The sequence below is a fragment of the Glycine soja genome, chromosome 14, assembly GCF_004193775.1.
Source record: "Glycine soja cultivar W05 chromosome 14, ASM419377v2, whole genome shotgun sequence".
NCBI lineage: Eukaryota > Viridiplantae > Streptophyta > Magnoliopsida > Fabales > Fabaceae > Glycine > Glycine soja.
In genome coordinates, this window is record NC_041015.1 from 10415941 (window position 1) to 10432387 (window position 16447).

At 34.9% G+C, this 16447-nt stretch overlaps 2 protein-coding genes across 2 annotated transcripts; both read left to right on the forward strand.

Moving 5' to 3' along the window:
* Positions 1-4675: 4675 nt before the first annotated feature.
* Positions 4676-6169, forward strand: LOC114383796 (AAA-ATPase At2g18193-like). The gene is made up of 2 exons (XM_028343532.1): positions 4676-4963; positions 5786-6169. Exons 1-2 carry the CDS (start codon positions 4676-4678, stop codon positions 6167-6169), a joined length of 672 nt encoding a protein of 223 aa, XP_028199333.1.
* Positions 6170-10125: 3956 nt separating this feature from the next.
* LOC114385128 (nuclear nucleic acid-binding protein C1D-like) lies at positions 10126-15576 on the forward strand. The gene is made up of 5 exons (XM_028345109.1): positions 10126-10419; positions 10525-10580; positions 10704-10758; positions 11410-11679; positions 15184-15576. Exons 1-4 carry the CDS (start codon positions 10206-10208, stop codon positions 11628-11630), a joined length of 546 nt encoding a protein of 181 aa, XP_028200910.1. The 5' UTR covers positions 10126-10205; the 3' UTR covers positions 11631-11679; positions 15184-15576.
* The last annotated feature ends 871 nt before the right edge of the window (positions 15577-16447 follow it).

Sequence of the window (16447 nt, forward strand, 5' to 3'; positions counted from 1 at the left end):
GGAATATTCCTAATGACAGACAAGATCAAGGAAGTTGTCTCCCCACGCAACCAACTCAGCAAAAAAGGTTACACAAAATCTTTGAGGTAAGTCGGGGTCTTGCTCTTCCTTTGTGGCCTTGTTTCTGGTTTCACTGTATTGCTATCATTCCCTTTGCCATCCAAAAGCACCTTGTCCTCAAGGTGGTAGTTAGCTTGAAGTTAATTCCAGTCTTCCCATGAAGTATCATCCAATGATAATCCTTGCCATTGAATTAGAACTTCCAGTGTGGAGTCATATGGTTTGCACGTGTTCAGGATAGCTAGAGGTTGAATGATAAGGTGATCATCACCAATGAGCACTGGTAGAGTTGCAGTGGAAGATATGTCACCAGGGTGTGGTGGATGGAAGGGTTTGAGTAGAGAACAATGAAATGCTAGGTGGATACGAGCTTCTTTAGGCAATTGAAGTTTGTAGGCTGTCGGCCCAATCCTTTCAATGACCCGGAAGGGCCCATAGAATCTTTTTGCAAGCTTGGAATATCCAGTGGATTGACCCGAAACGAAGGTATGTCGGTGAGGATGGACTTTGACTATAACCAAGTCTCCAATCACAAACTGTACATCTCTATGTTTGGTGTCTGCAAAGTGCTTCATACTTGTTTGAGCATTTTCCAGTTTCTTCTTGATTTCAGCGAAAACTGTTGCTATATCAATGAGCATTTCATCAACAACTTTGATGTTAGAGGCGCTAGCCAAATATTGCGAAAAATTGAAAGGCTTTTTGCCAAAAGTGATTTCGTAAGGGGAAACTCCCGAACCCGAGTGCCAAGACGTGTTATATGACCACTCAACCCAGTGTAATGATTTTCCCCAAGACGAAGGCTTCTTATGAACAAAAGTGCGATGATACTGTTCGATAACTCGATTTAATACCTCCATTTGTCAATCTGTCTGTGGATGATACACAAAGCTCATGTGTAAGCGTGTTCCACTTAACTGAAATAGTTCCTGCCAAAAATGACTAAGAAACAAGGGGTCACTATCAGAAACTAAGCTTCACGGCATTCCATGGAGTTTTCCGACAATCTCCATGAACAGGATGACGACAGAATAAGAAGTGTGATGAGTGGGTAGCATACCCAAGTGAATCCCCATTCGAGAACCTATTGACAACAACAAAAATGGTTGTATAGCCATGAAATGCAGGTAGGTCGGTGATGAAATCCAGAGATAAGCCCTCCCATGGACGGCACGACACTGGTAAAGGGCACAATAATCCCACCATCTTCTTAGTCTCATATTTCATGTGTTGGCAGTCAACACATGAAGCAATAAATCGTTCGACATCCTTCCTGATTCCTGTCCAATAGAAGTTCTTTGTCAATCTCGCTATTGTTTTGGCGACACCCATATGACCACCTGTGGAAGTGGAATGATATTCCGTGAGTAGGGTGCGAATAAAAGATGAGCTTTAAGGTAACCAAATGTGCCCCTTTTGTAGAATTAGGTCTTCGGTGACAGAGAATTCAGGATGTTCATTGATGTGATCGATAATAGCTTGCTTGAGTTGGGGAAATTCAAGGTCTTGAGAAAGATTGCTCTTTAATTCCTCCAAAAAGGTTAAACATGGCACTGATAACAATGACAAGACACCAGAAGGAACTTCAGGAAGTCTGGACAGGGCGTTGGCCACCACTTTGGTGTTACCGGAGCGATACTGAATACAATAATCATAACCCATGAGACATGTGAGGTACATCTGTTGCTCCGGCGTTTGGATTGTGGAAGCAAAGCTTCCAAGCTTATTTTGATGATGCCAAAGACTCAAGTCAAGAATCAAGATTCAAGCAAATTTCAAGAATCAAAGAGTCATTCAATCAAGAATCAAGATTCAAGTGAAGATTCAAGAGAAGACTCAAGAAATGTAAGAACCTCAAGAAAAACATCAAGATAAGTATGAAAAGAATTTTTCAAAGAAAAGATTGAATAGCACAATTTGTCCAAAAGAATTTTTCAAAGAAAAATCTTTTACCAGAGCTTTTACTCTCTAGTAATCGATTACCAAAAGGCAATAATCGATTACCATAAGCCCAAAACAGTTTTATAACTGTTTTACAAAGTAGTAATTGATTACCATGGGCATGCAATCGATTATCAATATTTTTGAACGTTGAATTTCAAATCTCAAGAGTCACAACTTGTGACAAAATATTTTCAAAATAGTGTAATCGATTACACAATATTTGTAATCGATTACTAGTGGTTCTGAATGTTGGATTTCAAACTTCAACACGAAGAGTCACAACTTTTGATAAAATAAACTGTGTAATCGATTACACTATAATGGTAATCGATTACCAGTGACTGGTTTTGAAAAATAAATTGTCAAAGAGCCATAACTTTTAAAGTGATTAGTTTTTGCCAAGAGTCACAACTTTTAAAGTGACTGGTTTTTGAAGAAATTGTCAAGAGTCACAACTTTCTTAAAGTGACTGGTTTCGAAGAAATTGCCAAAAGTCACAACTTTTAACATGGTTTCTTCAAGAGCCATCAAATGGCTATAAATATGTGATCATGACACGAATTTCAACAAGAGATTATTCTGAACATCTTTCTAAAAGTTTTTGTTCAACACTTGCTTTGTCAAGAAAAGTTCATTGGGCGAAAACTTGTGCTATTCTATTTTCTTCCTCTCTTCCATTCTTACCAAAAGCTTTTCAAGAGACCTACTCTTGGTGACTGTTTTCAAGAGAAGGTCTTCTTGGTTGCAAACACTGAACACAAGGGACCAACGTTCCTTGGGTTCATTGCAAGAAGCAGGATTTGCTTCTTGGTTAATCACTAGACACAAAAGACCAATGTCTTTTGGGTTCATTGCAAGAAGTGGGTATAACTTCTTGGTTGTTATCACTGGACACAAGGGACCAACGTTCCTTGAGGTTCATTGCAAAAAGTGGGAATAACTTCTTGGTTGTAATCACTGAACACAAAGGAGGGAAGTCCTTTGTGGTTCATTGCTTGTAAAGGATTTTACAAGGATAGAGGAAATCTCAAGCGGGTTGCTTGGGGATTGGACATAGGCACGAGTTGTGACTGAACCAGTATAAATCCGGTTTTGCATTCTCTCTTCCCTTAATCTCTTTTACTTTCTGTTGTGTTTATATTTCTTTAAAGTTACTTCTCCTTATTTATTATTCTAGTAACTTATAATTAAAGAAATAATTGAATCTAGGGAATATCTAAGTAAGGGAAATTTTCAATTAGGAATAGTCAATGAAATCTTAATTCAACCCTCTTTCTTAAAATTTCTGAGGCCAATTGTCCAACATGGATCACTTGCGTCAACAACTCCTTGAGACTACAGTGGTCTGTTAGTATGGTGAAGCGGTGGCCAAGCAGATACTGACACCATTTTTTAACAGCGGTCGTAATCACAAATAGTTTGCGAACATACATAGAAGCACCAAGCAATTTAGAAGGGAATGATTTGCTGAAGTATGCAATAGGGTGACTATGTTAACATAGAACCGCACCCATGGCTATACCCGATGCGTCGGTCTCCTCCGTAAAGAGAAGTGTGAAATCAGGCAGGTGAATGATTGGAGCCGAAGTGAGAACCTCCTTGAGGTGAGTGAAGGCTGACTGAGCTTCCAAAGTCCATTCGAATGGTTCTATGGTCAGCAATTTATTCAGGGGTGCCACAATCATAGCGTACCTTCGAATGAATCTGTGATAAAAACCTGCTAGGCCCAAGAAGCTACTCAGGGCTCCCGCAAAATGAGGGTGAGGCCATTGTTGAATGTCTTGAACTTTGGTCAGCACTGGTTCGATCCCTCGCGATGAGACCACATGGCCTAGGATTTGACTTGGTTCTGGGCGAAGGTGCATTTTGAAAGCTTCAAGACAAATTGTTCCTCCAACAAAACTCGAAATTATTTCTCCAAGTGAAGTAAATGATCCTCCAATGTTGGACTTTATATGAGAATGTCGTCAAAGAAGATGATGATAAAATGACAGAGAAATGGTCAAAAAATGGTGTTCATCGTGGCCTGGAGTGAAGAAGGTGCGTTACACAGCCCAAATGGCATCACCCTAAACTCATAGTGGCCATGGTGTGTGCGAAAAGCAGTTTTGCAAACATCTTCTTCATGCATTAGAATCTGATGATAACCTTGCAACAAATCCAATTTAGGAAACCAACATAATTCTCCTAACTCATCCAAGAGTTCATCAATTGTGGGGATAGGAAAAATGATCCTTGATCGTGAATGCATTCAACGCCCTATAATCAATACAGAACCTCCATGTGTCATCATGTTTATGAAATAGAAGAACAGGGGAGGAAAAATGGCTCGTATTGGGTCAAATTTGGATTTCAAGGGCTACAACCTCTACAAGGAAGAAGAATAGAAAAGGTAAAATATTATATTCATGTCCTGCCTTATTACAATTGATGAGTATTTATAATGAAAATGCAATAACAGAATTTGGAATTCTATGGTGACAAGGTCCTAACGGAAAGGTGGGAATATTCCTAATGGCAGACAAGATCAAGGAAGCTGTCTCCCCATGCAGCCATCTCAGCAAAAACAGTTACAGAAAATCGTTGAGGTAAGCTGGGGTCCTACTCTTCCTTTGTGGCCTTGCTTTTGGTTTCATTGTATTGCTATCACAACCTCATTGACACACTAGCAATGGATTTTCAGCAAAAACATGCCATAGTTGATGATTTGGATCGGTTTTTGAGAAGAAAAAAGATGTATAAGAAAGATGGTAAGCCTTGGAAACGTGGCTACCTCTTGTATGGGCCTCAAGGGACAGGAAAATATAGCCTTGTTGTAGCTATGGCTAACTATTTGAAGTTTGATGTGTATGATTTGGAGCTAGGTTCTTTGTGTTCTAACTCAGACCTCATGTGTGCCTTGAGGGACATGTCTAACCATTCCATTGTTGTGATTGAAGACATAGATTGCTACAAAGAGGTAATAATCCAATCAATAGCAAACGATTCAGATTAAGAGTCAAACTATGAACACAAGCCTGCCAAGGTTTGTTTTTTCTTTAGTAAAACCTTCACCTCATTCACTTCATAGTTTTCCACTAAAACTATAAGCAACCTAAAATACTTAACCACTTTTTTCACTTTTTGACCCTCTTATTATCGGTAAAACACAATTTTAGTTCCTTATTATTTTTTTTTGAATTTGTTCTTTCTATTATATTTATTGTGTAATTTTTGTTTTTTTTTTTATTAATTTGCATCTAATATTTAACATAAGTCTTGACTTGACATTTTTTTTGCGTTATCACGTTAGTAATTCATCCTAATATGACACTCTTCTATATCATAACGTCAATATGTATGTTAAATATTAGACATTAAATTAATAGATGAAGAAAAAATAATTGGACAATTAAAATAAAAGAGGACTAGATTTGTGCAAAAAATAGGGATCAAAATTGAATTTTAACAATAATAAAGATATCAAAAGTATAATTAAGTTTAACATAAATTATATTTCTTAAATTTATGTTGAACTTCATTTAGTATTTTGTTTCCAGTATATAGAATTAGAGGTAGTACCAAGTAAGACTCAAAATTTAACAAATTTTAACAAGTTTGAGTCAATGAAAAACAAATGTGCTAGAAAAACAAATGTGCTAGAAAATATGTTGTTAGTTTTTCTCTTTTTTTGGCTTAAGTATAAAGATAAAATCTAATAGAGGTAAAATATGTGCTACTTTGCAATGGATCTTCATAAACACTCAAGTAATTACAATGCTTCCTCAAAATCATTGCATAGGTTAACACAAAGAGGTTTACTCTGTCGGGTCTACTTAACAACATGGATGACTTGTGGTCAAGTGGTGGATACAAGCAAATTATAATCTTCACTAGCAACCATAGAGAAAGAATTGACCCTGCATTGCTATGCCTTGGTCGTAAGGACATGCACATTCACTTGTCCTTCCTCAAAGGCAATGCATTTCGAATCCTTGCTTCCAATTATTTAGGAATTGAAGGACATCATCCACTTTTTGAACAAATCAAAGGGCTATTGGAGAAAGTAGAAGTCACACCTGCAGTAGTGGCAGAGCAACTAATGAGCAATGAAGATCCTGATGTTGCTTTGGAAGCACTTGTTAAATTTCTCAAAGAAATGGACAAGGAAAAAGCCTGCATTTAGATTTATGAATGAGAATGAAAATTCAGCATGCTTATATGTGGAGTTGTACAACTTCAATGCAAAATACAAATGAAATGCTCTTTGCTTTTGTAATGTATATATGGAATTGTGGTACAACTTCAATGCAAAAAGTTCAAAATTATACTATTATTGTTAGAAATGACCTACAATAAGAGTATATTTGGTTGAGTGAAAATAGATTGGAGGAGTAAGAATATGTTTGGTGTTTGTGTGTCTATCATACTCGTTCATCTTTTTGCCCATAATTTGTTTGTTAAAATCATAGACTTGTAGCAATCAAAGTGTTAAAACGTGTAGTGATGAGTGGTGAAAATATGTTGTCCCAATTTTGTTGAATAGTCACGATTTTTAGTCGTTAGTTTAAATACCTGCATTTAGTAAAAGTTAAAAACGACCAGAAAAGTGTTAACATCATTTGCAATTTAACAAAGATATGACATAAGGAAAAATTCATAAAACTTTTAAAAGTGAGGGGCAATTGTGTGTTCTCACAATTTATACAACTGTTACTGCAACTCCCCTAGTGCTGTGTGACTAGACGTGGTAAAATCATTACGCTATTCTATCGATCTAAATCTGTTCAGTAAAATATAAATTTTGAATTTTAGTTGAATGCAAACTATTATTATTTATTTTAGTTTGATTTGATTTTTTATGAAATGTAAAGTTAGATTTTAAGTTTTGAGTTTGATTGACTTAATTCAGACTTAGTCCGTATAAAAATGCAAAAAAACTTGAAAAGAAAGAAAATTGAGTTAATACTTTATTTTAAGATTTTTTTTTTGTCTAAACATAAAAAAATATTATAACACTCTCTTCCATTTTTTTAAAAAGATAATTGATTTCAAATTACCCTTTTTAAAAAATGAAAGATGTTGAATGGTTTTTTTTTTAAATGTCAAAAGAAAGGTCATTGATGCTTGGAGCACCCAACAACGTGGGTGAAAGAACTAAAATGTCCTTCACCCTTTCTTATAAAAGACCGTAGTGACTCGTCCGTATGAGTCACTATTCATTTTCGTCTCCCATTTCCTCTCCCGCGCCATTTCTTCCCCTTCATATATGCTTCTTCTTCCTCCTTTTCTCCGGTGCCTTTTCGTCTGTACGTGCTTCTTCTTCCTTTTATCCGGTGCCTTTTCTTCTTCCTCTTGTTTTGGTGGTGGTCCGTGGTTGCTGCTGGTGGGTTTTCTTTTTGTTACTGTTGGTGCCTTTTCGTCTTCTTGATCGTCTTTGAGGTTAGTGAATCCTTCTCCTTAACTATTGTGTATTGTATTATGTTTTCTCATGCCCCTTCTTCTTCGCACCTTTGTGCCTTTGTGGTTGTTGGTTCTCCCATGCCCCTGCTTCGGCGTTTTCTTTCTCCCCCGTTATGGTTTTTTTTTAAACCCATACGGATTTGCCAATTCGTACCCTTTAAAAAAAATTGGAAAGCGTTTATACGAAAATTTGATTTTGTTGAAATGTAAATTTTTTCTGTGATTTATTTGTTGTTTGTTATGGTTTAGTAATTTTTTTGAATTGTTAATTTATTATTTGCCTGTAGCATTTGTAGTAGTGAACATAGTTATTTAGCATTTGTAGTAGTGAACATAGTTATTTAATTTGAAATAGATAGGATGAAAATCCGCGTAGGTGGAAAATTTAGAAAAACTATATACAGTTGGTTAGTTAGTTCAAAATAATTTTAAAATATACGACAAAAAATGTGACAATGTTTTACTGATCCGTATGATATTTTTTTAAAAATTTTTTTAATTAGTGTTTTGACCATTTGTATGGTATTTTTTTAAAAATAGTGTTTTGGTCATATGGATCAGTAATCCGTATGATTTTTTTTAAAATAGTGTTTTGGTCGTACAGATTGACAATCCATATGAATCATACAGATCATTATGAACCAAACAGATCTGTATGGTATTTTTTTTAAAATAATGTTATGTTTATTAAAAAAAAATTGTAGTTATTCTTTTAATTTTTTTTGTGATTTTGTTAAAAAAAATTTAATGTATTTATCGTAAAGTTTTTTTGTAATTTTTTTAATTGAAAATAATATATTTCAAATATGTCAGAATGTCAGGCTCTGCTCCACCGCCATTACGGTTAAGCACCCTCAACGAGGAACTGAAAATGGTTCTTGTAACTCTGCCTACTAAGAATGTTTCCCTTTCATATTGGCGTTTATCATGACTGTTAATTGAATGTCAATTTTGTTATATCATACTTGAATGTTAATTATGTGAGAATTAACAAATGAAGAGCACAGACAATGCTGCGAAATGGCCAAGATCATGCTGAAGGTCGCGGTTCCACCAGATACTATTTTAAACACCGTTAACGCCAAGGACCAGGTCATCTTCATTTTGATTTAATTAACATATCATTATTCTGTTATTTTGTATAACTAACCAACCATATTTTGTTATATCAAATGTAGATTTACGGTAAAGTGAAATTAGTATGTCATTTGTTGTGAGGTGGAAAGACATACTTGACCGCTTATGACATTTCATTGACAAGGATGAAAATTTTCATACAGTTGTCTACAAACAAGATTTGGACAAATCAACCATTGTAACAGGGTGGACAGCACTAAGAAATTTTTATCACCTGACCGGAGATCATCAAGTGTTGTTAACTCATTATGGTAGGAATGTATTCTTTCTCACCATATTTAAGAGTAGTAGCCTACCAAAATCATTCTCAAGATGACACTCATTATACCATCAAGTGCCAAATTCTATCACTTTCAAGGTGTATCTCACTCCACACAAAGTTACCTGCAATAGCCTAGTAAGCAACTTTCCAATTTAGTTGTTAGTAATTCTTTATCTTTCAAGTTTTAAATTTCATAAATTGCTAACATAACATTATTCTTAATATCAGGACGTTCCAAGTACCATGTATTATTTTCTTAAAGATAAAGGCTGGACTCATTTGCATTTGGAGGATGTTGCAAAATGTCGGCTTATGTTCAATCACGGGAGAAAGACACTTAAAATTGGAGCTGGATGGAAATATTTTTGTGAAACCTTGTCCTTGAAAGCTGGCATGAAAATTGTCTTTGAATTCATTGATTCGACCGTTAACCATGTGTTATTTTGGCCATGTTTATGAACATTATTATGACTTGGAACATTGAACATTTTAATTATTATGACTTATGAACATTATCCATTTGTTAGTTATATAATTTTTGTTTTATCATGTCTAATATTATCCCTTTGTTAGTTACCCGTTAGCTACAAACAATGTCTTTTAGTAATTAATTTGGTCATGTTTTGAATTAAATTATTTTTAATTAATCACTATATATTATATTTTTTTTTAACAATCTAATTACTAAATACATTTGTTTATACCAATACAAAATAATATCACAAAATCAATATTTTTGTTTATACCACAATATCAAAAAATTAATATTTTTATCATTGCTAAAATTATTAAAATATTTACGAATTTTTGTTATTACAATTTTTTTTAAATATTCACAATTTTAAAAAAAAATTACGAACCTATGGATCAACAATCCGTATGGATCATACGGATTGCTGATCCGTATGTGCATACCATTTTTTTTGCTTACCTCTCCTTTTTTGACAATGAAAACTGACCAAAATTCATCATATACTCCTAAAAAATGCACGTACACTACCGGAGACCAAATACGCTTCCAAACCGTCCTTAACGGAAGCAACTTACGCTAAGTGACGAAAATTTTACAGAAAACACTAACGTTGCAGAAATGAAAAACTCAACCTGCAATTTATAACCAAAAATACCATAAGGGTATTTTCGGCATTTTGGAAAATTGCTAGGTGCCCCAGCAAAGATGCAGGGTGCCCCAAGCAATTCCCCAAAAGTAAAGGGTCTTTTAACTAGTTATAGGCCCCAAATTGAATCTTTATCTCTTTAATTGGCCCATTATAACTTGTAACTCGCATCGGATTGCCCCATTTTGCCACCTCTATCTGTCTGCAACCGGTGACGTTGTTAGAGAGAGAAAGAAAAAAAAATGGTGAAAGGAAGAAGCGAAATGGATGGCGTAGAAGTACCTGAAGCCATGATAGATACTCTCAACCGTACTTTGGAGAGCCTTCAACAACTCGAGACACAGTTACCCCAATTTCTCTCTCTCTCCGACCCTGATTTTCTCGCTGAATTACCACTCGTTGAACGCGCTCACTCACTCTTCTCCCTCGCCAAACTCACCTCTACCCTCTTCTCATGTCTGCACCTTTCTTCCCTCTAAACAATAATAATCACACCCTTTTTTTTAATACAATCTTTCCACTTCAATTCAGTGCTTTTATCTCTCTCTTTTTTGTGTTCAGTGAAGTTGAGGTGTAGAGGTGTTAACCCAAATGGCCACCCTGTCAAATCCGAGCTTGTAAGTGCTTAATGGGTCTTCTGGGTATTCTTTGAATTGTGTTGCATGGCGCTTTTCTTGTTCAAGTTTCGACCTTTGGTGATGTATTGATTGGTTGAAGTTGTTGCTTTTGTGTTCCACCAGGACAAGATAAACGTGTTGCAGAAGAAACTGGAACGGCTTCCGCGGTTCAGTGAAGGTACCTCACGTGGCTCTAGCCTTTTGTTGAGTTTTCTAGTTGAGAATGAGTGGTCCATGCTGCATTGTTTTGAGGACATGCCTTTCTTTTAGGTATTTTAAGATTTTGTTGGCATGGTTCTTTTCTCTATTCCACTTGTCTGATTTTAGAATTTGATTGGTAGGTTTGAGTCCCTCCTTGTTTCTCTGGGGTGAAGTAAATGAAAGTTTCCTATGAGTGCTCTTTGAATCCGGAGGAGGCTTTTTCTATCTTGGAGTGGCGGCACCATCCTCTCCTTAATTTTTTTTGAGGAATATTGGCAACACTTTCTTTGACACACTCTTTTTAATACTCCCTCAGTAATTGACTGAAATTTATTGGAAATCACCAAATCCCACATCTAAATCAAGAGAGAGAATCGTTAGATTGATAAGTAAGACCCTCTAAAATTGGTGTTTTTTAACAAATTTCAGCCAAACATAGAGAGAGTGTTGGAAAGAGAGCTCAGAGTGTGACTAGGATTTCTCAATTTTTTTTTTGTATTGATTGGATTGGATTGGATGATATGGATTTTGAAATAGTCTCTTTATTGAACACTCCTTATCTTGCCTTGTGTGTCTGCTTTTCATTTTGAATCTCGTGTGTTTGTGAAGAACTGGTTGTTTCTTGCAGCACAAGAGCAAGACACTAGGAACATAAGTGAAGAGGAGGAACCAGAGATGAACTATCAGGAACGGACTAGTCAAAAGAGGAAGTATCCATCGTCTGAAGAACAGTTTGTTCAAATTGATGCTGTGGGATCCCTGGTTAAAGTAAAGGAGGAACATGTTGGTGATAATAATGGAAATATTAAGGAAGCAATAGTGATTGACATTTCAGATGATGATGATTGATCATGATCATGATCATGAGCTACTTGCACCTTAGTTTTCCCAAGTTCTGGTAGAGTTTTCTGTAATTTCCTTGTTTACTTTATGAATTTGTTGTCTTCTAAATTATATCTTAGTGGAGTAACTGCCTTGTGGTTTATAATTCTGTCAGTAAAAAAACGAATTTCGAACCAACACATATGTCGGGATCTTTGCAAGTTCATAGATGCACCACTGTATTCATTATATTTGAACCAACAGCTAGCAACATTTATTTATTGGAGTGATCGTATGAAAACATTTTACTACTATTTAACAGTTGAAGTTGGAGATTTGTCTCACAGATGTGGAAATCATTCTAATGATAGACTCGGATTTAGTGTCAGTTATCATCAGCAAATATTTGGAAATAAAGAATTGGTAATATCAATTTTAAAATGTATCAGAGAAAGATAGGGAAGTTGTAATAAATGTAAATCTTGTTTGAATTTTTAGTAATGCCACAGATGCAACATGTGTCTATTTTAGCTTAAGTTGTACTGTATGTTTCAACTTTCAAACATCATTTGAAGTTTAATGCAGAATAGTACCAACCCAGCTAACATTGGGGTAAGGTTTCTTTTTCCTTTTCCTTCCTCAATAGCTCCAACATGACAATGCCGCAGGCAGGGGCAGGGGCAGGGTCAGAAATTTAATAAAAAAAATAAATTTTCACATGAATAAAATATACAAATAAAATTTAATATATTATTTGTCTAGTATTTTTATAAATAAAAAATATATAAATGGTTTTGAAGCAACTGTGTATGCTTGTTTCATTTAAGTATACTTAGTTTGTCTATGCTTCTGAAGAGAAGTAAAGCATGAATAGAATTAATTCATTTTTTTTAAAATTCTTAAGTAATGCAAGCCTTCATTTGATCTTGTATTTATCATTAAACTGCAATAAGCAAAATATGTGGATTTATTACTGAAGAAAGACAATTTTAGGAATTCATCCAAGCCTCTTTCATTGAGTAATTCACATGCTACATTCTCATATTTCTTTTAAGTGCACCTACAATGCATGGTTACTTAAATGGGCTGCTTGTCTTAAATTTGTGGGCCTTACAAAACCTCATAGATTTAAGAACTCTACACAAAAATTTACTCCAATGCTAAGGTTGTTAAAGTGAGTGTTAAACTTAATTTCCCTCATTTTTCTGCTAATTCTTGGCTTGGAAAGTACCATTTTTATTGATAAAAAATAATAAAGCAATGTTGTTTGTATAAGCAACAGTGCTTGTATAAGATATGCCATGTTTCAACAATTTTTGTTAAGCAAAACATTTTATTTGTAAGCAACTCACAGAAACCACAATTTTTGTTAATTTCCCTCATTAGGGGTTTCACTCCTGATGAAATGTAATGTGATGGTAAACTAATAAATGCATGGAACAAGTTGCTTGTCGGTTTAAGTGTTGTTACATGTGTATGGTTATTTTATTTGATGCTAGTATGTTTCCCTTGTGTTCATAATTCTACTCAAATGAAGAGTCCGAATCAAGACTTAAAGTGTATGATTATGGGATGTGAAATGATGATGTTTGTGGTTTTAGGTAATTAAGAAACAGTCTGGCACTATCACCATCACTGTGATTCTAATGAACTCAACTGAATGTGGTGGTAACACTAGGGCATGGTTCTAGTGGTTGGGGTGGGTACAGGTTTTGGGTAGAGGTTGTAGGTTCAAGTTGTACATTTGTCAAAACTCAATGCATTAAAAAAAGATGAAATAGAAGAATAAAAAAGTGTGGCACAAGAGAGTTAGCATTATGCATGCTACTGTAGTGTGAACATTGATTATGCTACAAGTGCAATTTCTGTTCATGCAACTATCACATATCTTGTTTATTTTCTATCTTCTACTTTTGTTTTATTATCATCCCTAATTATATTTAGTCATCACCAGATGGGATCAGCGATTTGCTGTAAGTTCTGCTACTTCAGTAGTATAGAATAACCATACTATAAATAGTTCCCAAGGATTTATAGTATTCGGCTATTTGTCATTATTCCGAATATGAGATTTTTTCAACTTACAATCTTTGAATTTCTCTGGTTTATTTATTTCGACTTGATTCTTATCATAATGTTGTTACTGGCCTCCTGCTTTTTTGTTTGAAAGCAACCATTAACACTAAACCTGACTGACCATAACTCATGACTAAACTACCCTCAATTTTATTTTCACAATGCATCCTCATATGATTGAAATTCATTATGGGAATCTGGTTGCTTATGATCACTCATGATTGTGTTGAGACTTAGATAAACTGCGCTATAGACAAACATGATTTACTTTTTAACAGTGTGTCTGGTTTAAAGGAGAGGAAAGAGGAAGAGAGGAATTTTAATGGAAAGGGGCAGTGGGAAGGGAAGGAGAGCCTTCCCCTTTCATCCAAATCCCCTCACTTTTGGTGGGGAGACAAAAATAAGGGAGAAGGCATATTGGCCTCCTTATTTCCCCTACTCTTTCCTTTTAATTTTTTGAACCACACGGAGTGATTAAAATGTCAACCATCCCCTTCTTTATTTTTTTAACCAAACAAGGCAACTAAGGGACTATTGATTCCTTTCTCAGTTTTTGGTTTTATAAACGGTTTTCTAAAACACTTCTACGTTACTCAGCAATCACTTTCTCATCCAAAATCTATTAAGTTGTGAAAATTATTTCCAAAACAAGTGTTTTTTCTTTCTTTTTTTTTTTTAAAAAAAAAAGGAAAAACAAACACCTAGAAGATGTTTCCTCATCTTCTTTTGTTTCCATCTTGTTCAGCCTCTCCCTCAATACTACACTCTGTTTTGTGCCTTGCACCTTCCTCCACCAGCTGTCTGAGCAACCTTGTTTACTTGTATTTTTTAAACCAAAAGCAGTTTTTGAAATGAGAAATCAAACATGCCACCCTAAAATTCCTCTTTCCCTTCATTACTTTTAAACCAAAGAGAAGTTCATTGAAATTCCTCTCCTTTCCTCCACATCCTTCCATTTCCCTCTTACAAAACATACAAGAGTTGTTCACTGGATGGACACAGGATCGGGCTAGATATTGAACTTGAAATAGAATGAAAGGCTGATTGATATGTGACTGAGTTCTCTGTCTTTGTCCGATCCTAATAGAATACTTAATCCTTGGTCTGGCATGAAGCCAACTCCAAAATGGCATGAAAGCTCAGCCTTGAAGGCTGTTTTAGATTTCAACAAGGGAAAAAAAAATGTCAATTTGTAATGAAGAGTACAAGCCAACCAGCACATAAATAAACTTCTTCCAATTTTATATTTAGACTTTGGGTTGAGAATCACACTTCAAAAGTATAGTTATCAAATACATATAGTATATTAATATTGGACCTTACTTGGCCAAGCCTGAAGATTCAAAGCTAGGGCCTGTGACTGATAAGTGTAGCCATTACTTATTTTATACCGTATATGAATGTTTGGTTTATCTGCAAAATTGCCTTACCAGAATGTGCTGAATTCTTGAAAATTTAGGTCATATTGTTTATCCTTTTATTATTCTGCTTGTGATGTTTGCAGTATATGTGAATAACATGGAGCTGTGTTCATGGGAGGTCATTGCATAGTACTTGCTGCTTTTGGAGAACTTATCAAATTTTGGTGACACATACTCCCTCCCAATTTCAAATGGCAAGTGGGTGGCACACTGATGTATTTTCAACTGTCAAGTATCCAAGGTGCACTGCATGCACGAGTGCAAGTATAGTATAGTTCCAATCTCTGTTGTAGTTCTCTTTTTGACTTATCATCCCATTTGTGCCATAGACAACTAGGCTTTCATACCAGTTTGTAATTTTTAAGTTGAATGCTGACATTAGTCTGGTGTTTAGGTTGGTCAAATACATAAATAAAGGCTTTCAAAACTATGATTTGGCTGGTTTATATATTATGTGCGTGTTTAGTAGTTTGCTATCTCACATTTTTTTCGTATGTTGTATGTCGGCATGTGTTGTGTTTTTTGTATGTCGGCATGCACACATTTCACCCATATAGAATGTATGTACGAGGGATAATTATCCTGATTTTTTTTTATTTTTTTACAAAAGTTACACTTAGCTCCCTGATTGTATTGTGTTCTTAGCATTATGTTCAATTAATACGTGTTTTTTTTATAAAAAAAATCCCAAAATTTCAATCATCATGCCACAAAAAAAAAATAAAGACTGATGAATAACCGAGTTTCTTTATGCCAAGTTCCAATGATGGACACAAGTCCTAAAAGTTATAACATGTTTCTTTCTGAACTTAACCATAAATTGTAAAATCAATACAAACCCTGGATTTCAATTCTCTGAGTCAGCGTAAATTGCCAAACAAAAAAAATACCTAAAAATCCCGAACCGTGACAAAAAAATTCCAGAAAGCGTAAATTTTTCCAATTTATTGGTGATTTTTTTTATCATATTATTGATAAAGTAGTAAGAAATCAACTTAACTTTACTTTACTAATGATTCTGCATTGAGAAATTTATTAATGATTATTCTCCATTAAGAAACATAACTGATCCGTACCGATCATTCACGTGTGCTTTTTTCTTTCCAATCAATTTTTTCTTCATTCCCGACTTGTTGATATTTATGTTTAGAATATACTAATGCTCTCAAGTTAATTTTTTTTTATTGGATATAGGCACTCTTTTCTTTTTACTATTTTTAATAGTGTTTCTATCTATGACCTGTCACGTTGCATCATTTCGAATGTGTAAAAATATTGTGCAACAATCGATAATTTTGTCCAAAAACGAATTTTGCGGAAACTCTATTCTGAGTTTTTTATTGTGCA